The sequence below is a fragment of the Aptenodytes patagonicus genome, chromosome Z (assembly GCF_965638725.1).
Source record: "Aptenodytes patagonicus chromosome Z, bAptPat1.pri.cur, whole genome shotgun sequence".
NCBI classification, from domain to species: Eukaryota; Metazoa; Chordata; class Aves; order Sphenisciformes; family Spheniscidae; genus Aptenodytes; species Aptenodytes patagonicus.
The window spans coordinates 46299284-46326054 of record NC_134982.1 but is presented as its reverse complement, the minus strand read 5'-3'; the positions used below and the strand labels follow the sequence as shown (position 1 = coordinate 46326054).

Sequence of the window (26771 nt, the reverse complement as noted above, 5' to 3'; positions counted from 1 at the left end):
TGGGAATTTCCAGATATAATTAAGAAATGAACAACACATAATCAAAATACGGCTTGTGCTGCGCTGCCAGCATGGTGGTGGGGAGCAGTAGGAGCTTGCAAGGCAGAACTGCTCTTTTTCTTTACAGTAAGGACTTAGATCTGTTTGAGTTAATCATGAAATGGGTGCCCTCCTTCTCCCTGATTGATTATAAATGCTTGTTTCTGCTGGTTTCTGCATGTATAAATCTTACGCTCCCAGCTTGCTTTGTTCCCAGTTGGTTTTGTTCTTAGCAGCTGATTTACTGATGCTGTGGCTCGTCTTTTTCTCCTTGTGAGAGCTATGTTTGTGAATGCAAAGCCCCTTTTTTTTCTTAGGTTTTAGTTCTGAAACCAGTGTTTGCTCACATCAAGTTCTTTGCCATTTTATTCCTTTTTCCTGTTGCAGTATCTCATGCTTTTATATACACCATCTACAGTCAGTGTTAGAAAGGTCATCCATCGGTTCAGTGTGCTTGGGTTAGCTTGATTTATGATGGTAGCAAATGCTGAAGGAGTTATTGTAGTAATGCCTCCAAGGAATATGTTTATGGGGACTACTGTGTAAGGCATTAATCGATCAAATGCATGTACATAGTTCAGAGTGTGTGCTCAAAATACATGCTTTGAAATAATTTATCTCAAAGCTTCCTCACAGGTATTTCTGCGCTATGTTTTGGGTTTTTTTAAACAATAACTTTAATTTTTGTGTTTGTTAAGTGGACTATGACTTATGTAGACATGTTCTGCGGTGAATAAAAAAAATAAATATATCTCTGGCAGTTGTCATTAAAAAATTTGCTGTCCAGCTGGAGCAAGATTTTTCCATCGCTGCTGGTGGCAGTGTGGCTTTTGATTTTTGGTTTGTGAAGACCTGCTGTCCACAGCATTGACTCCAGTCAGGAGGATGACTCTTCCTCTATGATAGTCAGAAGGACTTCTGTGCAAGACGTGTTTACAAATACAGCAAACTGGTTCGATGTTACAGAGTTACCCTGTCACAGAAGATCAGATTTTGATATGGTGATATAGTGGATTTCCAAAAGCTGGGTTCTGACTCCTAGGGATCATAGGTATTGTTTTGTGGCTGAATGAGATTTAAAATGTGAGTTTCTTCCTAGAGCTGAGTTTTGGCATGTGTTTGCTGAGTGCTTCCAGTTTGCTTTCTTGACCTGCATGCTCCCCCCCCCCCCCCCCAGTAATGTCTGCCTAATTCACAGCCATGAGGTGAAGATTAGTTAACACTTGGACGACAGAAGGAGGAACGGAAAGCCTGACGTTATTGATATAGTTGGATTGGAAGTTGGCAGTTGGGGCGCTGCCCTGTAAATTATTAAACAGTATTACCTTCTCAAGTTAAACAGCGAACTAGATTTTCGTGATTCTTTTTCCTGGACTTTTACCCACAAATTCAGGGAGGTAGGTGTGGCATTGCCAAAAGGAAGTTTTATATGCAATCCAGAAAGACCAAGGCATGCTTTTTTTTCCCCCCTGTTGTGATTTAAGGAGCCTTTTTCACATGGCAAATAATTTTATTCACTTCAGCTAATCACAGTTATTATTGTCCTAATGTACAAAACATTTAACACTTGTCTGTTTTACTGTCAAATAAGTGGTCCGTCACTCGCAGAGGCGATCAGCTCCAGTGCAGGCCCGTCCTGCAGCGGAGCGGCAGATGGCGACGTACAGGGGGGTTTCCTGAGCCGGGGAACCCACAGGGGAGCGCAGAGACCCGCCGGCAGCCGGCAGCTCTCACCAGGGCGGCTGGCGAGGCGTGGGCGGGGCCAGGAGCAACGGCTGCCACCCCCCACTCCCCCTAAAGGCAGCCCCAGGGAGCGCCGCCACCAGGAGCACTGCCAACAGGACGGGCAAACAGGGCGTGGCACGTCACCTAGGGTGTGGTGCGGCGGTTTGCGTGGCAGTTCACGAGGGAGGGCGCCTCTTCGAAGGAGAGGCATTCCATGGGCCGAGTGGGGGACTCGGCATGCACATAACCCAGCAACTGGGCACAGGCCAAGGGCACTCATCCCACCTGACCCTCAAGGCAGAACGGTGGGCACTCGCCTGAGGGTAAAGGCCACAGCTCCAGCTGGGGGGTCTGCACCATCTACCCCAGCGGCGGCCGATGCCTTCACGTAGACAGAACTGCTGAAGGGAGAGGCTGCAGTGCAGACTTCAGGCTGCAGGAAGGGCCTAGACCTCTCTCCTGGGGCAGGGACAGGCAGCAGGCCTGCCTGCAAAAGGTGTGCCCAGGTCAAGGACCTCCTGCAGCAGGTGCCTGAGCTGCAGGAGGCGGTGAGAAGACTGCGTAACATCAGGGAGGCAGAGAAGGAGCTAGATAGCTGGTTCCAAGCGCAGTCTGCAGTGGACCCGCAGCCCGCGGCCAAACAGCCAAACACTCCCCCACCGGCACACGCAGAAGGGAGCAGGGGGGCCAATAATGCAGAAGAATGGACGGTTGCAACAGCAAGAACCAGCAGGAGGAAGAGACTTCCCCTGAAGCCTGAGGTGCCCTTGCAGAACCGCTTCACCGCTCTGCAGGCCAAAGAGGAAAGTCCTGTTGCACCAGGAGAAGTGCTGGAGCTGAGCAATGCAGCCCGATCTGCCCCCCGTATAACAACCAGCGCCACTAAGAAAAGGGACGGGTGATAGTAGTAGGTGACTCTCTTCTGAGAGGCATGGAGGCACCCATTTGCCGACTGGATGCACTCTCTAGAGAGGTGTGCTGCTTACCGGGGGCTCGCATCAGGGATGTCACCGAGAGGCTACCAAGCCTCGTAGAGTCCACTGACTATTATCCACTGCTGCTGTTTCACATGGGCACCAGTGACGCAGCCAGGAGCAGTGTGAGGACTATCAAGAAAGACTACAGAGCCCTGGGAGCAGCGGTAAGGGACTCGGGAGCGCAGGTAGTTTTTTCATCAATCCTGCCGGTCAAAGGGAAGGGGTTTGAAAGCGCCAGTCGAATCTGGTGAGTCAAGAAATAGTTACGGGACTGGTGCCACAGCCAGGGGTTCAGCTGCTTAGACCATGGGACTTGCTTTGAGAAACGTGGTCTACTGGGGGCTGACGGGGTCCATCTGTCAGAGAAGGGAAGAGCATCTTTGGTCATAGGCTTGCCAAGCTGGTGAAGAGGGCTTTAAACTAGAGATGCCGGGGGAGGGGAACCTCAGTCCATCCCACTCCTACCAGTTTGATGCCAGGGCCAGCAAGAGATGCCCAGAGCCTGGAGAAGGATCACAGGTCAGCAGGAGAGCACCTGAAGAGCAGCACAAAGGAACTCCAGCCAGTAAGACAGCTTCATCGGGGGCCCAACTTAAATGCCTCTATGCAAATGCACGTAGCATGGGGAATAAACAAGAGGAGTTAGAGATGTGTGCACGCCTGCAGGGCTACGACCTTATTGGCATCACGGAGATGTGGTGGGATGGCTCCTGTGACTGGAGTGTTGGGATGGAGGGATACAGGCTCTTTGGGAAGGACAGGCAGGGGAGACGAGGAGGGGGTGTTGCCCTCTATGTCAATGACCAGCTGGAGTGCCTGGAGCTCTGCCTGGGGATGGATGAGGAGCCGACTGAGAGCTTATGGGTCAGGATTAAAGGGAAGGCAGGGACAGGTGACATTACGGTGGGGGTCTGCTACAGGCCACCTGACCAGGAAGACTAGGCGGATGAGGCCCTCTGTAGACAGATAGGAGCAACCCCACGCTCACAAGTCCTGGTCCTCATGGGGGACTTCAACCACCCTGACATCTGTTGGAGGGACAACGCGGCAGGGCATAAGCAATCCGGGAGGTTCCTGGAATGCATTGATGTTAACTTCCTTCTCCAAGTGGTACAGGAGCCAATGAGGAGAGGTGCTATGCTGGACCTTGTTCTCACCAACAAGGAGGGGCTGGTGGGGAATGTGAAGCCCACTGAAGCCTGGGCTGCAGTGACCACGAAATGGTGGAGCTCAAGATCCTTAGGGCACCGAGGACACCGAGGGCACAAGATCCTTACCTCACCGAGGTAGTGAGCACAGCAAGCTCACTACCCTGGCCTTCAGGAGAGCAGACTTCGGCCTCTTCAGGGATCTGCTTGGTCGAGTGCCATGGGATAAAGCCCTGGAGGGAAGAGGGGCCCAAGAAAGCTGGGTAATGTTCAAGGATCACCTCCTTCAAGCTCGGGAGCGATGCATCCCAACAAAGAGGAAGTCAGGCAAAAACACCAGGAGGCCTGCGTGGGTGAACAAGGAGCTCCTGGACAAACTCCAACACAAAAAGGAAGCCTACAGAGGGTGGAAGCAAGGACAGGTAGCCTGGGAGGAATACAGAGACATTGTCCGAGCAGCCAGGGATCAGGTTAGGAAAGCTAAAGCCCTGATAGAATTACATCTGGCCAGGGACATGAAGGGCAACAAGAAAAGATTCTACAGGTACGTCAGGGATAAAAGGAAGACAAGGGAAAATGTGGGCCCTCTCTCGAATGAAACGGAAGACCTGGTTACCCGGGACACGGAGAAGGCGGAGGTACTCAATGACTTTTGCCTCGGTCTTCACCGGCAAGTGCTCGAGCCTCACCGCCCAAGCTGCAGAAGGCAAAGGCTGGGACTGGGAGAATGAAGAGCTGCCCAGTGTGGGAGAATATCAGGTTTGAGACCATCGAAGGCACCTGAAGGTGCACAAGTCCATGGGACTTGAGATGAGATCCATCCGCGGGTCCTGAAGGAACTGGTGGATGAAGTTGCTAAGCCACTATCCATCATATTTGAGAAGTCGTGGCAGTCCGGTGAAGTTCCCAGTGACTGGAAAGGGGAAACATAACCCCCATTTTTAAAAAGGGGAAAAAGGAAGACCCGGGGAACTACAGGCCAGTCAGTCTCACCGCTGTGCCTGGGAAGATCCTGGAACAGATCCTCCTGGAAGGTGATTTGAGACAGCCAGCATGGCTTCACCGAGGGCAAGTCCTGCCTGACTAACCTAGTGGCCTTCTATGATGGAGTGACTGCATCAGTGGACATGGGAAGGGCTACAGCTGTCATCTATCTGGACCTCTGTCAGGCCTTTGACACGGTCCCCCACAACATCCTTCTCTCTGAACTGGAGAGGTATGGATTTGATGGGTGACTGTCCGGTGGGTGAGGAATTGGTTAGATGGTCACATCCAGAGGGTAGTGGTCAACGGCTCAATGTCCAGATGGAGATTGGTGACGAGTGACGTCCTGCAGGGGTCCGTATTGGGACTGGTACTGTTTAATATCTTCATCAATGACATAGAGGGATCGAGTGCACCCTCAGCAAGTTTGCAGATGACACCAAGCTGAGTGGTGTGGTCAACACGCCAGAGGGACGGGATGCCATCCAGAGGGACCTGGACAGGCTTGAGAAGTGGGCCTGTGTGAACCTCAATGAGGTTTAACAAGGCCAAGTGCAAGGTCCTGCACCGGGCAACCCCCAGCATCAATACAGGCTGGGGGATGAAGGGATTGAGAGCAGCCCTGCCGAGAAGGACTTGGGGGTACTGGTAGATGAAAAGCTGGACATGAGCCGGCAATGTGCGCTCACAGCCCAGAAGGCCAACCGTATCCTGGGCTGCATCCAAAGAAGCGTGGCCAGCAGGTCGAGGGAGGTGATTCTGCCCCTCTACTCTGCTCTGGTGAGACCCCACCTGGAGTGCTGCGTCCAGCTCTGGAGCCCTCAGCATAAGAAACACACGGACCTGTTGGAGCGGGTCCAGAAGAGGGCCACGAAAATGATCAGGGGGATGGAACACCTCTCCTATGAAGAAAGGCTGAGAGAGTTGGGGTTGTTCAGCCTAGAGAAGAGGCGGCTTTGGGGAGACCTTATTGCAGCTTATCAGTACTTACAGGGGGCTTATAAAAAAGATGGCAGCAGACATTTTAGCAGGGCCTGTTGTGACAGGACAAGGGGGAATGGCTTTAGACTAAAGGGGGGTAGATTTAGGCTAGATATAAGGAATAAATTTTTTACACTGAGGGTGGTGAAGCACTGGAAGAGGTTGCCCAGAGAGGTGGTGGATGCCCCATCCCTGGAAACATTCAAGGTCAGGTTGGACGTGGCTCTGAGCAACCTGATCTAGTTGAAGATGTCCCTGCTTATTGCAGGTGGGTTGGACTAGGTGACCTTTAGAGGTCCCTTCCAGCCTAAACTATTCTATGATTCTATAATTTGGGAATTTCATTTTAAGAAAAAAAAAAAAAACACAACACAACAAACTGTGGGAACATAAAATTGCCATGTCACACTGATTTTTCTAGTCCGTTGACAGTTTCTGGTAATGGCCAGTGCTGGAAACCCTGAAGGTGATAATCATGGAACAACCTGATTACGTTGCCCATGCATTAGCAAAACTTCGCATTTCCTTGGAAACATTAACTTCCTTTCCCCAATAAACCAATGAAAACAAATCCAGAGCCTTTTTTTTTTACCTGTCCTATGAGAAAGGAGAGGGAGAGGTATTAAACAATCCTAAGTGTATGTTGTTATTCATGTTGTTGTTATTGTTTCCTTTTTAACAAAGGAGCAAGGCCTTTGCTCTTGAGGTTTCACAGTGGTGTTCACGGATTGGCTGTATGTATAAAATGGTGTAGGAATATTTCTTTTATTGGGTTGAAAATGGCTGCCTCTCCATCAACACGTGAATGACCGCCTCTTTGAACTGGGGCTCTTTAATGGGTCAACAAAGACAAATGTACCTCTCTGCTATGTGGTGTCCAACTCAGATTGATTGAACATTTCACTTTTCCTAATCAACCGTCACTTATTACTGTAGTCTTTGTGAAAAAGACACTGTCGGTTTTTCAGGGTGACTTAGGCAGACAGAATGGATGCAGGTTATTTTTTTGTATTAAAGTGGTGTTGACATATGTACACATCAGTACTTGAGCAGAAACTGGGAACTTGATGTATCCTCATCTGGGGCCCCTGCAGAACACTGGGGTTTCCTGGGAGAAGGATAATGAGGACATTGGCGGTGAAGTGTAAGAAATGTGCTCCTAAGACTGGACTGGATAGTTTCTGAAGGGTCAGTGGATCTCATCTTTTTGTAGTCTTAAGAAGACTCTTCTGCATCAGGCTTTCTAAATGTTAAATATAACTGTGAGTTATCCTGACATCTGGCTCACAGGAATTAATTTCATTTATACTTGCCTCAGTTCTGTCAATATTCAGGTGTTTGGGGGATGTGTATATATGGGGTGGTAGAGGGGGACTCATGAAAGAACAGACAAAACATGTTCCCATGTTGACTGCCTCTTCAGAATGAGAGCAAAGTGAGGGAATGGAAGAAGGTCACTCCAGCACTTTCTTATCAAAGTGAGGAAGAGGATAGTTAGAAAAGTGATACAATGCAATGGCTCCACATTACTTTCGTACAGTTCTTTGTGCTCTATGACTAATGCTTTCATAGCTTATCCTTGCATGCCTGAATGCAGGTTTATTGATTCCTTGGTGAGAAGGTAGTTGATAGCGAGTTGTGCTACGCTGTATTCTTCCTGCAAGGGATAAATACAGTAAATCTGACTGTGACTGCAATTGTGAGATCAAACCAGAATAAAGCAGCAAGCAATTTTAGTAGCGGACTCTTTAAATTCTTCCGTTTTTTATTTAAGTGCAGTGATATCTTCCGCCCCTCCCCCCCCCCCCCCCGTTTACTGGGAAATCTGGGTTAAAACGAGTGTTTGTTGTTGGTAATAGTAAATCTCTAGAGCAGCTAAAAGTTTTTATGTTTGGCTGTAACCCAGCACTTTGCAAAGAAAAGATCTTGTTACAAATGCTTTGGTTGGTGTTGTTTGTAATTTTAATGGTAACACAGGTCCTTTTCAATTAAAACATTGTTTTCTGTTTTGGTCCTTCCAGGCAGTGCTGATGAGTAACATCACAGTGAATGAACAATTGGTCCAGAGTCTACGAGGTGTGTCATAATACCCCTCTGCATCTCTCTCATATTGGTTTTTAAGCCCTCTGTTTTTAAGACTTGCATTTTTCTGGTGTCTTCTGAGAATGCTGCCTTCCTTCAAGTCATGGAGACGGTGCAGGAGCTGTGGTGACTTAGATCCTACATCTGCATAGTTCAGTGAAGTGTCAGACTAATCTGCCTCAACGGTAGAAGGGTTTGTCCATGTAGTGCTTGATGTAGGACCCTTATGATATAAAACAATACAGAACAAAACTAGCTTCTGCGTGCATTGTTAATATATTTATTCTTCATTCTACCTTTTGCAGTGTATTCCTGCATTCCTACCTGAGGTGTTTGGGTCGTGCATTTTAGCAGCAGGGGAGTTCACAAGCTCTTATATTAAATAAGAAAACTTGGTCTAATCTTTTCTATTTGTGTTGGTGCTTCAAAATTGTTGTTAGCAATTTATTCCTCAGGAAGTCTGGGGAACGGATCCTAAGTTCTATAAATAGGTAAATACGTTGTGGTGCCTTCTTTTGGTGCCCTCACACAGAGCTTTCTATCAGGAAGAAAACGCTAAATCATAGATGCCTCTGTTTTTGAGGAACATAACTGTAAATTGCATATTATTCAGGGAAGGATTGTAAGCTTGTCTTTAGATGGCTAGTAAACATGAATGCCATTTCATACTGTGTTCTGATTAGTATTTCATAGATCTAAAGATTTCCTGGGCTGAAACCTAGCAGAACGAGGGTTTGCAAATGAGTTAGAGTATGCCTTATGAAGAAAAGGAAGTAAAAAAAATCTATGTTACACTGTTTTTGTTAATATGTTAGACTGAAAGGCTACTCTTACCCAATCCTGTGCATCTTTGATGAATAAATTCAACAATTATCTATGCATTTGTACACAAAATGTAGTGAGCGTGACAGATGGGTGGAGTTAGTGTGCTTACTACCGATCTGTTGTTTGACACTTCTGTTGTAATATATGTAGGTATATATGTGTGTGTATTTTAATACATATTTTAATCCTGTTTTGATCAGAACGCTTGAAAGAGTTACAGACAGACTATAGAAAGCTACAGATGGATGTTTACTGGTTTCAGAAGAACCAGACTAACCTTCAGAAGAAGTTCTCATATGACCTGTAAGTATGTTCTTTCTAAAAGATGGCTTCCAGAGTTGTAGGTGACTTGGTTATAACCCAGAGTATTCTTGTGATACCTATAGCACTGTTAGTAAATGTACAGTTTTAAGGAGAAAGTAACACCTGACACATCTTCTAAAATTGCTCAGAGTTGATCTTGGAGAAGGGCGTAGACCTTGCAACACTTGGTATCTCAGTATCCACAGACTTCTCCCACACTTCTTGATGTTCCTTCCATTGCAGGAGGAGAAAGGTAGCAGTATTCTCATTTAAGAGTTGGGAGGAAAATTGATACATAAAGAGGCTAAACTCTGAGGAAGTTTAAGAACTAAGATACAGGAATACCCGATGGGAAGCTGTACCTCATTGACCTGCCAGAGGTCTCAGAAAATCTGTGGTACAGTTATGGGCAGAACCATGTGTTCTCATTACAGTTCATACCTAGTCATGTTTTTTGTTGAGATTTCCCACTGAATTATAAGGCATGGATAACTGAACACAAGTACTTATCAGTATCCTTACACTAAATAAACATTTCTGGTATTTCTAGGAATTTCTCCTGGGTTTTTTCTGTGCAATAATATTCTTGTTCCCTCTACCTATCTTCACATCCTCTTGTATCTTCCCTCTGGTGCGTAGATATAGAAAACCAACAGAATTTGCTGTTTGCATGGTCTCGTAATGATTTTCCATCAAGAATATAATTGCTCTAGTGATACATATTTTTCCAGCAGCTACTGTTCAGCCAGATTCCGTAGGAATTATGACTAAAAGCTCAATATGGCAATCAAACTTGAAATACCTTTTTTCTTTTTTTTTTTTTTCCCCTCTGCTTAAGAATTAAGGATTGGTATTACTGCTTTTGTACTCTTGTTTCAGGGCATTATTACTTATTTAATAATGATGAACCAGATGGATTGTATTAGTGGAGTTCCAATAATTTAGGACTTCTAACAGAAAAGTAGAAGGAAGTTGGAGACTTAAGTTTGTACTAACCTTTTATTAAGCCACCTTGCACTTATGTGTCAGTTATGGTACTTTTTCTCTCCAAGTTTGTTGTGTACTGCAGTTGTTAAGCACCATCTCTTTGCTGTTTAGTTAAATGACAGAGCTGGAACTGCTGGACCTCTGTTGATAGTTCTTTGCTAGTTAGAGTATCTGTTTGCCAGCATCTTCCTTGTAAGGCTGAGATCAGCAAGGGTAAATGGATCTGTAGGCATATATATGTGCTGTACAGTCATGCTCTACGTGAGAGGTACATCCTTGAAGCACTGGATTGATATACATGTGCAGGGAAGTGATACAAGGCAAATGTAGTGAGTCTGGTTTCTGAAAACTCAGGTTTATTGCCCATGTCAGGTGAAATGTTTTCAAGTACAGCTCCATTGAGGAAATCACCAACAGAGCATCCCTGCTCGTGGGAGTGTACCGTAAAGAATCCCTCTTTGTTTAACACAAGAAGGTTGGATCCGGAGGGTACAGCTCCAGGCTCAAGGCTGGCTCAAGGTGGAGAGCTAAACAAGTTACATTGGTGAAGATGGGTTTGCTTGCGTCAGGGTAGATGTAGAGACAGGCATAATAATTCAGCCGTGTGCTAGCTGGACAGGGACTTGGCTAGCTGGTCTGCCTCCAGTTGGTCCTGAGGCAGGTGCTCTACTTCCTGTAGTCTCTCCATTGGAGCCCATAAAAGCACTTACCTCATTTAAGGAGCTATGCTTTCTTCACTAGCTTTGCTCAATAACACTTAAGTGCTCATTTTCTATTTCTGGATTTTTTTGTAGCTATGCAAGTGAGGAAAACAAACTTTGCACTCAGATTTTCATGGAATGCTTTATAGCTTGGGCACCCTGTAGCATTCACACAATTCTAGCAGGAACATATATAAATGTATGTTTTAAGTGTTGCTTGTTGTGTACCTTTAGGGGGGATGTTGGAACGTTAAAATTTCATTGTTGTAGTAAGTTACATTACTAACTTTGCATTGCGTTTTGGTAGTTGTAGAAACATACATCTGATTGTACTTGGTTGCATACAGTCCTCTTTGCTATTACTAAATACTTATGTAATACTGTCATTTTAAATGCTTACAACCAACCTTTTTCCAATGTGATTATGGGCCTAGAAAAACAAGTATTATTAGAAAGACTCAAAATGTTACTTTTAATCTGTCTTCCCTCCTCCCCTCAGTATTAGGAGTAAACCAACGTGTTGCCTCTCTGTTCATCTTTAGTAGGCCTTGGCAGGAGGGGGTGTTAGACCTGCTTTTGTGCTATGCCAGTGTTTCTTCCTTTGACTTGGAGTTGGGTGGATGAAGGTTTCGCACCTTATGTATCAAGTACACTTTGCGCAGTGGAAAAATGAAGAGAGAGTATTATTGTATAATTGAAAACGTTATAAAAAGATGACAGAAGTCAAATGCCTTTTTTTAAATGGACACATTGTAAGTCACTCTTTTTAAACAATCGGATATTGCACTGTAGAAGACAGTGATAAAATCGGTTGTGTGTGTGGAATGCGTAAGAACAAAATTTGTTAACTTAGAAGGCACAAAAATCATTGGTTTTTCTCATGCCCAAGTCTTGAAGTTTCATCTTACCTTTTTTTTTATTTTGAGCAAGCTTAGTGTTTTCCATACAGAAGTCAGCAGGAGTTATGTGAGCTTACTGGTATTGTGTGCAAAAGGAGTGCACATCCCTCAGCAATCAACTTACCGAGATACCCTTGGTGCACACTGTGCCCAGTGCTGTTTGCTTGCAGTAGAGCTTGTTCAGCAAAGGCTGACTGGCAGCACTGACCCTTCTCCCCTGCAGCAACCAGAGAGAAACAGAAGCCTCTGGACTGATCTTTTGAAGGTATTTCAATATTCAGATGCATTTTGATTCCTAGGAGCTTTGTTTGTTACGTAGCTGCTTCTTTGGAAATTTTGCTACCTGTAAAAAGTCTGATAATTAGTTTGGTATTTGCAACCCTGACAAGTGTAAGAGTGTGAGTGCACGAGTAATCTCTTTTGGCAGGGATGAAAGGAGCTGATGATACATGCTCCTGGAGGACAAAGGTGCTCTGTTTCTCACGGTGGGGCCGGAGGCAGCAAATCCAGCAGCCTGGGAGGGGAGAGGCTGCACACGCGTTCCCATGCACACAGAGCATGCCTGTACGTGGCCAGGTACACAGGTTAACATGGACACACGAAGCACTCACACGGGCATGAACACCACCAGTAGCCTCATCCTGCTCCCCTGAGGGTGGAGGTTCGCTAGTGCAAAACGTGCTTGTGTACATACGTACTGACTGGCACCAGTCCCTGCATCACCCACGCACAGCCCTCCCACCCCAGGTTGACTCCAGCTGCTGCCTCACGCCCCTGTGCACACACATACACAGGCTGAACAGAGAGTCCCTCACCCAGGAGAGAGTTAAAAAGGCATTTAATAAGAAATGGGACAGGCTGCTGATCAAGTGTAGGGCAAAGCCAGACAAGCACATGGACCAGAAATGTGTTTACATGTGACCGATTTTGTTTATCCCCTTATGTCTCTCTTTTCTCATGCTTGTTCCTACCGGAGATCCATCCCTTTCCCTGCCTTTGGTCCCATAATAAGGTTTGTGCAATCCTGACATGCTCTACCCCTGCATCCCATAATGTGTCCCCCACCCTGGGCAGGAAACACCTTGGTTCTGTTGACTCATCTTGATGGATTTCACACCTGGACACGAGGGCTGAGGCTCACCTGAGATAGCCCTGGGGCTGTGGGGTGGTCTGGATGGGTGTCCCTTCTTCTGGGTCCATAATTGAGGCTCCTGCTGCCCTTGTGCCTCTGTGCTCCTTTGTGCTCATGGAGGTAGGCCTTGGATGGGCTGATGGCTCCTGTGATGGGCCTGGGAGCAGCTGGGGAAGGTATTACTTGGGCTCCTTTGTGTGTGCACTGGTGAGCTCTTTATCACAGAAACTAACTCTCTCTAATCTTGTGAAAGAGAAAACAGGCTACAGAGACTGAATTTAAGAGCACTGGTTTTGCACATTTGAAGTATGTCATGTCGATAGGGTGAGGTGGAGAAACCAGTGCTGTTCTTGTGCTTCAGAAGTTGTTGTATCCATAAGTAGAGTATTCAAATCTCCAGAAATTCCTTTTACAAGAAGGGATTCCTTTGCAGATAATTAAAAATTACGAGGATTTTTCACAGATGTTAAATGAACTTTATTTTCATGTGCAGTGTGGTATGAAAGAGCATTTATGCAAGGTTGCTCTATCTCTAACTTCGGGTTGTCTGTATACTGCATCTTTCTCAAGCTTGCAAACTGAGGTGCAGGCAATTCTGATGTCCTTTTATTTCCTAGAAATTAGTGAATGTGTGCGTAACTCAAGCCTACGTTGTTTTATTATCTCTGATGTTCACCGACTTACGAAGCACTACCTATTTTGATGACTCTTCCATGTATAAGCATTAGCAAAATCAGACTTTAGGACAATGCCTAGTCAAGAAGAAACAGTAATAAAGGTAATTAATTTGTCAGTTCATAAAGGTAATTATTAAATTTGCCAGTTCATAGCATATCTGTCTACCACTCCTCTTCCTTTCTGGGTATGAACTATAGAACAGATTTTTTGCTTTTAAAAGGGGGTGTGTGTGGAGAAGGATAAAAGCACAATAAAAACGAGTGACTTGCTGTTGTAGCACGTGCCCTGAGAATTCCTCTGGATTAGGTAGTGGCTTATTTGCAACTTGAGGAACTGGAACAGGCCTGTCTGAACCAGCTGCTGTTACACCGGGGGTATTGACAGTCTGCCAGAGCCAGGCCCAGAAATTCATCCCCCTTCTGTCTTAGTGAGGAGGAGGTAAAATGTGCAGTATGTTGACCATGATGTTGTCCACAGAGAGGTTTTACATGCAGAAAGATGCGTTTGCAGGGTCTGTAGCTGATGGTATACATTGAACTCAAAGTTACCTTAAGAGGAAAAAACTAAAGGGGGGAGAGAGAGAAAGTTACCTTAGAGTGGAAAAAAACGAAGGGGAGAGAGAGAAAGGAAAAAAGGGTTTAAAAAACCCCAACAAACTCCTCTGCTGCTGGGGCCAGCAGGGAAGAGAAGCAGAGTGGTCCCCAGCCAAGCCTCTTCTTTGGCCATGCTCTCCAATGCAGTGGGTGCTGCTGCTGCTGATTGTTCACATTTTCCTCTGGCATGATGCACTTCTCATCAGGATCCACTCAAACCCACTCTTGCTTGTTCCTGTTCACGGTGGGATCAAATCATACTTGGGGTTGTATGATGACTGGTTTCTAAGCCTTCTGCATGTGCGTTATGGGGTAATGCTTATCTGCCTTGTTACTCGCTAGGTCTTGTTCTTCCACTAATATAAACCAAAAGTTACAAAACGGGTTATGAAGAGAGTGGGGGAGAAAGGGTGATCTTGCCCTGCTGGCAGTCACGTCGCATGAGAAACCCAGCTTGACAACACTCCTGGGGCTTGCACAGGATCCTCAGCGCAGCCACAAAAGGGGAAAACACTGCCCTGGCAGCTTCAGGAAAAACACTGCTGCAACAGCCTGGGGCTTATCTAGAGCTTACGGAGCTGTGAGGGAAAGGCAGGCTACAGAACTGCAAGCAGAAGACCCCTGGTGTCACGACGGTTAAGGCACTAATGGCACTGTGTAACTATTAAAAGTATATAAAAGATACACAACGCTTGCATCTTTAGGAAATACTCCTTTTGGAACTTAAAATAGCTACTGATGAACTCCATTTCTGTAACATATGTTTTGTTATGTCTTGCAGCACTGCACTTTGGTCAAATACTAAGAAAGGGTGTTCAGTTCGCTAGCAGTAGCTTACACCTGTATTTTATTTCAATTAGTACCTTGCTGTTTCCTCTTCCTAGCTAAAATCCAAATACGCATTTCTGTTATCATACTAGAAGTGCTTCAGGGATCAAAGTTGATTGTGATGTAACTGAAACTGACTGGTTAGCGAAAGACAAGAAAATGCATGTAGCTTGTAGAGCTGGTCTAACAAAAGCAGTTTAAATTAATTTCTTCTAGTAGAACTTGGACGGCTCGCACCATGAGTTTGTGCTTAGGACTTAGGTGAACACCCCATTTTTTCCTACTGACTTCTCAAATGTAAGCACAGATAATGGAACTAAGATAATAATAAAATGGAAAAAAAAAAAGGAATAAATCATTTTACAAAAGAACATTTTAGAAGAGTGTGGATGAAAGTTAACAACTGCTCACTTGTTCATATTTTCTCCAGGTCACAGTGCATCAACCAGATGAAAGAATTAAAAGAACAATGTGAAGAAAGGATAGATGAACTTACAAAAAAGGGTAGTGATGTACCACAAATCAAAGAAAACAAAGACTTCTCAGAAGATTCAAAAAAAAATAGCCAGGTATGGTTTGGGTCAATTCTTAAGAATCTTTTTCTTTGTAATTTTTAAGGGGTTTTTCACCTTTCTACTATCTCTAACCAACATTAGCCCAGCTCATTAAGTTTTGCACTGCTTTCCTTCACATTTGTTGAATGTTTCTGATCTATGGGAAATGGAGTGATTCCAAGGACAGAACAAGGCAGAGGTCCTGCAGGAGACTCCAAATCACTGTGTTTCTGAGACTCTTTCTTCCTGGGGTACAGAGGGCAGGAGGAAATCCTGAGAAAAGGACATTTCAGATCATCCTATTGTCTTGGCATGTGAATTACTGATGCTTCTTCAGTGAAGCAGGATTTGGTCAGGGATAGGACTTGGTTGGTTAAGCTTGATACAGATGGCCCTGGAAACATGCAATGAAGCTCCTGGGCGAGAAGGCAACTAATTTATTTCTGTGTACTGAAGTAGCCTTTTCTTCAGGCCTGTGAGCACCAGTTACAGAAGTTACATTTTTCACATGTGATTGCAATGGGGCCTTTCCCCCATACCTGGGTGGCCAACTCTCATTGCAAAGGCAGTGCGGGCTTGGTGGTATGTGCCCTTTTCTCTTTGGCTAGGAAAAGGCTACTAGAAGAAACAATTTGAAGACTTCAGAAGTGGAAAGGGTAAAGCAATGAGGGTTGAAGCTGGATTTTGCAAAAAGCTGGAAATGGGTGGGAGAAAATGGCTGAAACATCTGCCCAGAGACCCCTAGGTGTTCAGGTAATGGTTCCAGTCTGTGTCCAGTCCTTTATGTAAAATGGTGGGAGAGAGAACTGCCAAGTTTGTGACCTTTTATCCTGGGAACCTGCATTGTATAAGACCTGCAAGGCGAATGAAGCATTAGAGACAGGAAATGCTAGCCAGTTATCCCTTTCAAAAAAAAAAAAGTGAAAGCTCTTGTTTGTCAATATTTTTTATCAACAGTGTCAAAGTAGTAAATAAAAAGTAACACTAGTAATAGTAAATATATAGTAGTAAGTAAAAAGCCCATCATCTGGAGATGATACATTTGTCGGTCAAACAAATATATCTTGTTTAATGTCAAGATGTAAAATACTATTTGGAAAGTTGACGTGGGGAAGACTGTACTAGAGAGGTGCTCAATTCAATTTCTAGTGTTGCTTTGCAGCAGATTTTCATTTACATTACTTGTACCAGATGCTTTTGTTTGTTTGTTTGTTGTGGGGTTTGGTTGTGGTTTTTTTTTTCCCCATTTCTAGTTTGGAAGGGAAATCATCCCAGAAGGAGCCCGAGGAGTTTGGCTGAAGCCCCTCTGCAGGACACTTTCAGTCTCCTGCAACAAGTCCCATAGCTCGAGGCAATCTTAACTCAAAGTAGGCAGCAGGTTAGGCAGGGCAGGTTATCTGTTCTCCTTTTAATCTATAGATGGGATGATCCCAGATGAGATAACCACTAATACAGCTACAGCCTAAATAAATTTTGTCTGCTTGTGTTCCCTAGTATCTGTGACAGTGTTTCTTACGTCAAGCTGTAACCTTCTCAGTTGTTTGTTTGCCCAAGGAGTGCAACTCTTTGCTTGTACAGAAGCTAAGTTATTTATCATTAGTGCAAGGTGACCCTGAGGAAATCTATGAACGTCTTTAGCCAGCGTTTTTAGCTGGAATAATTCCTGTTTGTAAGATGTACATGCTTTTGTAATGGAAAGGTCAGAGTTAAAGTAAAACAGAGAAAGAAAACGGGAGTGTTGGTTGCTTAATAAATATACAGTTTTTCTTACAGCTCTGTATTTTAAGGAATGATGTATACTTCTCGGTCGAGGAATATACAACATGTTCCAATTATTATCTTTTTATCTAACCATCTCAACTTAAAAAATTTTCAGTGTACGTCCTTTTTAATTTATTTGACACCATCATTAAAAATTACTGAGCTAGAAATTTATGATAAGTTAAGGGCTTTTGCATGTTTAATTAAGAGGTAATTTCTTGCTATTAAGTGCAGGCTCAGTAATTTTACAGAACAATTCATGCCCAGCATAAAGTGAAAAATGGTCTTACGTTCAGCTTCGGATTATTTCTACTGTAGAGAGTGACCTCAAGAGGCTGAATTATTTATAAAACAGAAGCATTTTTAAATACAGCATTTTTGTTTTATTGACTGAAGGAAGATGGAGTTCTGAATATCCTTAGTGCAATAACCAAATATTCTGTGGTCTTGCTTCTCAAGCTTTCATAAGAGTTAATGTTAGATTATTTGTTGTTGATGTTAGACTTCATGGTATTGACCCAACAAGGTCCGTAGTTCTGCCTGGTTTTGACTGAGCTTAAAACATTTTCACAACAGCCAAGTAATCCTATCCTACAAATCCTCTACAGCTTTGGCTTCTCGGTTATTTAACCACTTCTTTCTTTAACCACTTTTTTCTGAATGACTGTGTGAACACTTGACAACCTAGTGTTTTATTGACCTGCTGAGAACAACAGGTAGCTAGTCTTATCAACAATCGTAACAGAAAACTTTCTGTTGACTGTATGACTTTCTATACCATAAGGTTTCCTATTCATTTGTATAGTACCAGGTATAAAAAGGTTTATGTCTCTAAATGTCTGTATGCTTGTTCTTTCTCTGCGTCTTCTGATTTTTATAAACAAAGCAAAAACCCAACAAAAAAAAAATCCCCATAGAACAAACGGTTTCATTACAGTCTGTTTTTTTTGCACCAAAGCTGGTACAGCAGAGCACGAGCTCCAGGCACATTTCATGTTCAGTGTTTGTGTGAACTGAATTGACATCATAGCTCTCAGCCAGTTAAATGCTAATACGAGTAAAAGTTGTACATAGAATTTTTATTGCTAAATTGGAAGATCTTCAAGGTGGTGTACATCTTAGCCATTAATCTTTAAGCATGTCAGATGGGTCAGATGCTGAGAGCAGTCTAGTACCAGTATTTAATACATTCTTAAATAAGCTCCATCACGCTAAACAGATACTGCTGTCTAGTTGGTTGATATACGTTTTTCTTCTCTTAATCCTGCATTCAACATAGTTTTAGACCAGCTCTGTACAGGCTTGCTTAATTGAAGTCTTATTATGCCCAAACTCAGTTTACCTGTCCCTGTCGATTACTAACGGTAGTTAATGCCATCTGTTTTTTCGCTCTGCTGACCCTGACATGGTAACAGAGCAACAGTGGAGAAATGTGTGGTGTTACAGTTCTGTGACCCTCAGAGAACAACAGGTGTTTCTTGTGAAACACTAACCAAGAACAGTAACCTCACGGTTAGCTGCAATTAGATTAAAGAAGGTGTGTTAAATTCTCCCGATGTGTTGTGCTGTTATATAGAAACATCACTGCATATTCAAGATTGTACGGTAATTCCATCACTGATAAAAATTTCAGTCCAAATACGTCCGAGTGTTTTAGGATTTTTTCCCCTACTTTTCTTACCTAACTTCCACTTCCCTTTCCAAATCCAGGAGTAGTTATGCAGACCAATGTTTATCTGTGTACATTCACTTTATAGGTTAATACTCAACTGCCAGCCTTGAAGCAAACCGAGTTCAAGCAGGCTGACTTGGAACAGCAGAAACACAATGAAGATGTACCTAAAGCAGTACCTACAGTAAAAAAGATAGACTTGCTGCAGGCTAAAGGTGAGCTGGAAATCACTATCTTACTAGCGACAGGTTAAGAACATTTGTAATTTAATTGAACATTTAAAAAACATTTTTGTACACAAGATTAAGATGGAAAAAGTGACACCAGTAGACTGAACTACAATCAATTTTCCAGCTGTGGAGAGGTGTAATATCTATTCAAGCATTTTTATTACTAGCATTTCTACTGGTTCAGTTTTGTTGTAATTGACATGTTGCATGTAAATGAAAATACAAATATGTATGATTCTGGAGTCCTATTCCTCATTTAATATCGAGGAAAATATCCTGCTTTTGGAAGCAAGGATTTTCAAGCATGTTTAAAATTTGCTTTTTTAGTAAGTTTGACACATCTAGCCTGCTGCACCATCCTACGGAATAGCTGAAAGTTAGGCTTTAAACAAACACACATCCATGCTTCCCATGTGTTGTCACTAAGCAAAATGCAAGTAAGGGAAATGATACACAGGGGATCAGATTAGTTAACCTAATGGTTGCTTTTGGCACTGAACTCTCAGAAACTGTTAATGTGAATGGATGTATCCTAGTGTGTCAGTCTCGCATAGCACTGTGTGTGACTGATAGAAATTCAATTTCCTATTTAATTATTCTTACATGCTATCTTAAATTACAATCTTAGGAGTATGCAACTCTTATTTTAGAGAGCTAGCGATTGAAGACAACATCTATATATAGTTTATTCGGGCAAATTTTATTGTGATTTTTGTAGTTAAAAATGCAGATACACAGGGGAAAAAAAGATATGGTAATGTCTGCCAAAAGTAATAGCCCTCCTGCACTTCCTCTTCATATTTAAAAATAAGAACAGCCTTGATTTACTTGCAAATCTGCCCATGTGACTGCTTTGTCCTGAGCTACTTTTGAACATCAAATCAGTTTTATTGTTAGTAATGAACTGTAACACAAAGAAACCTGATGCTTGCATAGCACACTACAATTTTTATTTAAACTGCTCTGTTTCACCTGCCCAATTTATTAACTGCACATACCAAAATTTTAAGTAGGTAGAAGCATGACTCTGTTACAGTAAACAATGCCACAGTAGACTCTACAAGTCTCATCCTTTAGCTGTTCCCAGTAGGAAAAACATGGGTGTCATCTTTGTCTCTCTCTTTGGAACTGATGTGGTTGAAAGATATTCTTTCAGAGGAAAATCAAAAATGGAATGAGAAAGATAAAGCAGTATTTATTAAAGGTTTTTAACTTGTGCCGCCACTGAAAGGCATTAGGTTTCTTATTCAGAATAATTTTTATTGTTTACAGAAAGAATGAACAGCCTAGCTGACATCAGAAAACAGGAGCCTAAGGCAGAAGAGAAGCTTTCTAGTGAACTGAAAGCCCCACAGGATTCACTCAAGGCTGCTGCAGGTCATGAGGAGATGCTGCCCAAGTCAGAGAAGGAGCTGAATCCATCTGAAGATGAAAAACGTGTAGCAGGGCAAGATGTGTTACAGCCGGCAGCAGAGCAGGCTGCCAGTGAGGAAATTGAGAGGGAGCAACTCCTGAATTACGATGCTAAGCAGGATGACTTGCCCCCTGGAAAGGCTGGTTGGTAGCATGTCATGTATTGTTAAGAACAGTAAAGAAATGAAAGTGTGGAATAGGGCGTGATTTCTGGAACAGTGGTGGTAGCTGGCCAGACTTAGTATAAGGTTTCATAAAGGTTAGTGCGAGATGTAAAGGTTAGTCAGTCCCTAGCAGTCATCTACAGGCAGTGGGTAAAGATGGAGGCTTCTGTTTGTGCAACACGGAGCTACCAGGCTGGGTTCTTCTGCATCACCATAGCAGCCTTACTGTCTCTCTCTCCATCGGCTGCACAAGGCATTTGGGGAAATTAGCCCCGAAAATTTTTGGCGTTGAGGCTTTATAAGAGTATGATGCATTTGAAAAGGATGAGACGTTAACCATCCAAAGCATTGATGAGTAGAGAGAGACTACATATTGACGTTTTGCAGATAGTCTTTTTATAGCGTCACTGTGTAAATGCTAGCTATCCCTATTTCAAAATAAGCTAGCATGAATAAAACTCAACCTAAGACTTCAGGTATCTGAAGTTTATTATTGTGAGTCTGCAAAACTGCAGATCAGATGTTGTAAAGGTGCCAATTTGTGGCATCTACCACATGTGACGCTGAACCATGTGTCTCCACAGCACCGAGCATGAGAGTTTTGACATTGTGTCTAAACCTGACCAGAATCTAGACATGCCTCTGTCTGTCTTGAGGAACTCGGTCTCAGGCGGACCCAGTAGCCCAGACAGAGTAATCAAGAGGAAGCCTTATGGCAGTCAGAGCAGGAATTGATGCCCACAAAAAAAGCTGTTTATGCTTTTCTAGTAAACACATTCATAGAATCATAAGTAATGATGTTAAATTAACACCGTTGATAACTTGGCAGGGATAAATAATCTCATCTGCATTGCTAAAGTAGTATTTTTTTCAACTGCCCCAAAAAGATGCTGGCCAGAGCAGGCTGTCCCCCAAAGAGATGCGAATACGTAGCTCACCTAAACTGCTTCCATTTTAACAGAAATAAGTAGCAGACAGATTAGGTAAAAAAATCATCCAACAATTAGTGCAAGAGAAAACTCTGCCATGTAGCCTGTGAAAGGTCAGAGTTTCTGTGAGCTAGAAAGACTAGCAGGATGTTCTTCAGGCTTGATTGTTCAACAAACATACCATACCTTACTGCATAGGTTCCTTGTAGCCAAAGGAACCCAAGGTAGAAAAAGATTTCTTCTACGTTCTCTGAGCATCCTCTCTCTTTCAATAAAGGTTCTTTCAAAAGTTTGAGAACTTTAGGTCTGTAACTCTAAAAATCTATTTGATGTGGTGGTCTGAACGTGAACAACTTAAGGCTAAAAATTTTCAAGCCTGTTTCTAAGCCAGTTACTAATTAGAGGGCTTGGCTTGAGAACATTCAGAACCAGAGACTCCGGTCTCTCTTAACTGGGGTATGCTTATACCTCTGTGCCATTACAATTTTTTTGGCTGCTTAATTGAAAAATAAGGGTAGTAGTCTGGCAATCAGAAATAGCGTTTCCATTTACTTCTGAGCTCTCCACATAAAGAAATCTTGAGATAGTCAATAAAAGTTGCTTGAGATGAATTAATGATTGGGTGAAGAAAAATCTTTTACAGAAAAGCACTTTTGTGTCAAGTTAGCACATCATAAAATACTTTTTTTTTTTCCTTTTTTTTTTTTTTTAAAAAAATGCTATATTCACAGCTTTCTGCTTGGTGGACAAACTAAAACCAGAAGGGGAGAAGCCAAGATAGATTTTAGTGATGGTGGTAATACATTTAAAAGTAACACCACAGTCAAGTTTTCAGCATTGGCTTCAGGTTTTACTCTCCCTTAGGCTGTCCTTTAATGAATTCTGAAGTTGTTTAATGCTTTTCCTTTCTGTCCATCTGAGTGCTGACTGAATTTTATTACACTTTCCAAATCTGAAAATATTCTGTCTTTTATCTAGTTCTTTGGACAAGATTTACAGCAAAAGCTGCTCTGAAATTTAACAGTTCAAAAGGAAAAATAATATGAAAACCTACTCTAAACAGCAATTCATTCAGCAGCAGAGTAAATTCTGTGGAAGATTGTTACAGTAACTGTTTCTTGTGCAGATGACCTTATGGTATAGCATAAAACTAATTAATTTAACATTTTTCCAGGCAAACAGGAACACGAAGCACTGAACCAGGACGTTGATTACAATTTAGATGAGAATGAAGCTGAATCAGAAACAGACAAGCAAGCAGCACTTGCAGGGATTGAAAATGGTAAAAAAGAAAAAAAAGTTTTAACCTAAGTACCACATGCTGAAAATTGTAAGATGATACTTTGAATGGTATCCTGTGGCAGATATAGCTAGATAATTTCTGTTTGTTCTTTGAGCTTTCCCTCATGTTGGCAGTGTGACCTATTTTCTCTGTAGCATTACTGAAGCTACTGTTTAACATGTGGTGGGGAGGGACAGTATCTGTAGCTTTACTATACTATACAGTACATAACAGTCCTTTCAAAATTTCTCCTGCTGTGCTCTAGATTGTTTTCTAGATGAAGAACTATCACTTCTGCCTCTTAAAGAGACTTCTGTACCTTTTTCTTTTTTCCTTAATTAGTTCGAAACCCTGAAGATACGAAGAACCACTTATCTGAGCAAGGTGAAGAATGAGAGAGGTTGTGAGCAAAGGAGGTTCACGATGCAACTTAGTCACCTCTTCATATAAACGCAGCAATGATGAGAGCAAAGTGATCCGAGAATGTTTTGATTATCATCTTCTCAAGGCTTCAATAAGAGCCCAGATGAAGTAGTAGTTTCTTGTGAAGTTTTCATACTGTTTCAGTGGTGAAAAAATTAATCTTAAATCTCTGGAGGCTTGTTTTAAAGCATCTTGAGCTCTCCAATGACTCTTTCCTTCCTACCGATTATAAAATTGAAACCAGCTAGCAGTAAGTGTAGTAACTTTGAAGTCAGCTAACTCGTATGGTCATACTACAATAACAGTATGTGTGGATTGGTCGTAGATGAGAGTCCTCTGCCAAGGATGGATCTCTCCCCTGAGCAATGCAGTAGACAAATCCCCAGCCTAGTTTTAAGAGGAGCTAACTTGACAAAACATGGGAAGGATGAAAAATGGCCCATGCTGCAGTCTACCCTTGTGCCTATTCTGGCACCTTTTTACTGCCATGTAGAGTAAGAAAGTATGATTATAGTCCTCAGATATTATGCAGTATGATACATTTGCCTGGGCCTCCTAAATGAAATGGCTAGCTTATACTATCTGTAACAGGCTGAAACACTGTCCTGGTTGTATTCCTGGCTTTTAGGTTAAAAAAAAAAAAGGATTCTGACAATAGCGTCTTCTCATTAAGAGATTAGCAGGAAGATTTTTCTGTAAGCTTTGTTGGACCCCTGTTGACAAGATCAGTACTACGGTATAGTTCAGTTACCACTAACTTGCACAAGTTCAGAGTGTAAAAATTCAAACTCCTGAACTTTTTATGATGGAAGCCATCTGAAATGGTGTGCTACGACTACCCTTTACTCCACCCAGCCACTATCTTCTGTTAAAAAGCAGAAAGACAAATGCTTGCCTTGTGGAACAGCAGTCTCAGCTGTTCAAAGTGACTAATCTTCTCTGCCGGACTTCTGAAGACGGTAAACCAGACTATGCATTTACCAGACATCTCAATGTCTCCCACAGGTGAAGCTGTAGTTGTTGTGAAGTCCTACGTTATGCCCAATGTTGGCACTGTTAATGTTCTGCAGTCTTTGTCTTTTCTGTAACTTGTTGAATGTAAACTAGAAACTAGTTTACTTGCAATAACCTAGAAATACCCTCTACTACCACTAAGGCACCCTTACTGCAATCCAGCCTGCACTGTGTGTACCCAGCTGTTTTGAAGATTGTGTTTGTGTCTGTTCTCAGGACTGACACCTGTGTATGGAGCAATCTCTGTGAGTATGAACCAACCTCTGTCGAGACAGCATGGGAGCAGACAGACATGACTAACTTCCCAACCAGCAATTCCATTTAAGAAAATACAAATTTATCTTGGCTTCCTCTGAATGCACTTCATTTTGTAACTACTTACTTTTGTGGTGTGTCCTTCCTCAGTGTACTAGTTTACAATGCCTGTACCTTAAGATGCCTAAATATACGAGTGGAAGGTTGGTTCTTTTGTGTATGAAGAGTGTTAGTTGTCCTTGAGTGAAAGGCAGAACTCAAGTCAAATGGTGCCTATTAAGTCTCAATGCGTAAACAATTCACTGATAGACTTGCCACAGTAACTTGAATTCTTCTAAAAAAACCCACTAGCTTCCATTACCGCGTTCTTGGTTACTCTGTTTTTTTCACCATTTAAGTCAGACTTCACTGGTCTGGGCTACTGCAGTCAATACAGCAGGGAAAACAAATGCTTCTAAGCAGGAGAGAAAAGGAGGCATGAGCATCTCTTCCAGCTGACAAATATTGGGAAACTTGGGCTATTAAGTTATTTTTTGCAAATAATGGCATGTTTTAGCATCAAAATGTTTACACATATTCTGAGTAAAAGGGGCATTTTCTTAGGACTTACTCTGTAAACAATTATATAGCTGAGATGAAGTTAATCAGGAATTTAATAGTGATTGTTAAAGAGTGTGTATACTCTAACGGTATAAAATGTACAGTGAAACACGGTATTCAAGTTGAATGAACAGCTTTAACTTGAAACTGCTAAAATCCGAAACAAACAAACCAAAATCCTTAAGGTAATTAATATATTGCCAGAGAATTATTTTAAAACAAGTTGTTTTGGCTGTATTTCTGTACAGTACCCAAACCTGACTGGGCTTCTTCCTAGCCAGCTAGCTGTTGTCCTCTCCATAAAGAAGACCACCTTTGTACAAAGCACACTTGCTACACCTCTGACAGTAGGGGGTCTGAAAACCTGCGTAAGAGCAATGTTCAAAAGCATAAAGGAATACAATCATATTCTCAATGGCTTAAAGTGCTACAGGAATATAATTAGGGTGGTAGATGTCTAGTAGACGAGGAGCGTATATGTCTACTATACAGAATTTTAAAATTAAAGGACTTTCAGCTGAACAAAAGAAGAGATTCATTTGGAACTGTGGTTTATGTAGTGTTGTCTATCACTAGAATTTTTAGTTGCATGAGGCAGGGAAAGCTTCTTTGCTATAATCATCTCGGGGTTAAATTAACACTTGTCCTTGATGGTTTTTTAAAAACGAAGCCTGATCCATTTTAGATAAGCATTTTAAAATAAAAATAATCTTCTCTACTGTGTAGTCACCTTATTCTGTACAGTTCATCCACTTCTAATGTTAATGAAAATGGGAAAGATGATCATTCCTGTTTTCTTAGTTCTATAAATGATGTGGAACTTGGTTTCTCTTTTACTTGCTGCCTCCTTTGGAGAAATACTGAAGGCTGTCCTTGAGCTACTGTCATGTGGTTCAAGATTTTTAAGACAGGAAAGATTTTTGTGACTGTTCACAAGGCAGTAGCAAAAGTCAGATAAATTCTCAGTGCCCTGCACTAGAACCAGTTTGCCATCTTTACAACTGCATTTTCCAGGATTTTCATTCCTTTGGCAACGATACAGAAGCATGCAAGTGTATTAATCATGACAATAAGGAAACATGTAAAATGGTATGCAGCCTCCTTGGCAGAGAACTCAGGAAAAACATGCCTTCAGGGCAGTACTCCTGCTTACTTCAAGAAGGTGCAACATTGCTGGTAGACAAGTGGGTGTTCCGCTTCAGAGTTTCTTCATTGTTTTCCAGCTCTAGCTCAGCAGTGCTGCTGCTTAGGTGATGGGGTTGAAGTGGTATTACTCCACAGTACAAACCATATGTTAGGAGAAACACAAAAAATTTCTTGCACGGTCAAGAGGGAGTTACAAGCTCATCGCTATGGAGGAAGCCATTTTGCACCAAAATGAAGCACTGTCCTGTTTAACACAGTCAAACCTGGAGGATTTGCTTTTATGGCCCAGGTTAAGACTTAGCAGTATGGTTTAGCGAAGAGCAAGTCAGCTTTTTTAACTTTTTTTTACCCTCTTGTAGCAGAAGGTTGCTCAGCACAACAGCTTACCTCTTATTTCACCTCTGGAAGCACAGGAGGAAGAACTGTTCCAGGAAGGAAAGGGTAGG

General features: G+C 42.7%; 1 protein-coding gene across 1 annotated transcript in view; it reads left to right on the top strand.

Annotated features, from left to right (window-relative positions):
* Window positions 1-25897, top strand: part of GOLM1 (golgi membrane protein 1) — a 42140-nt gene extending 16243 nt beyond the window's left edge. Inside the window, exons 6-12 of the mRNA XM_076362522.1 lie at window positions 7876-7930; window positions 8962-9064; window positions 15313-15451; window positions 18955-19084; window positions 20372-20656; window positions 22780-22887; window positions 23230-25897. Coding sequence (XP_076218637.1) covers window positions 7876-7930; window positions 8962-9064; window positions 15313-15451; window positions 18955-19084; window positions 20372-20656; window positions 22780-22887; window positions 23230-23282 — 873 coding nt within the window. The 3' untranslated portion in view covers window positions 23283-25897. The remainder of the gene's footprint in view (window positions 1-7875; window positions 7931-8961; window positions 9065-15312; window positions 15452-18954; window positions 19085-20371; window positions 20657-22779; window positions 22888-23229) is intronic.
* Window positions 25898-26771: the final 874 nt, after the last annotated feature.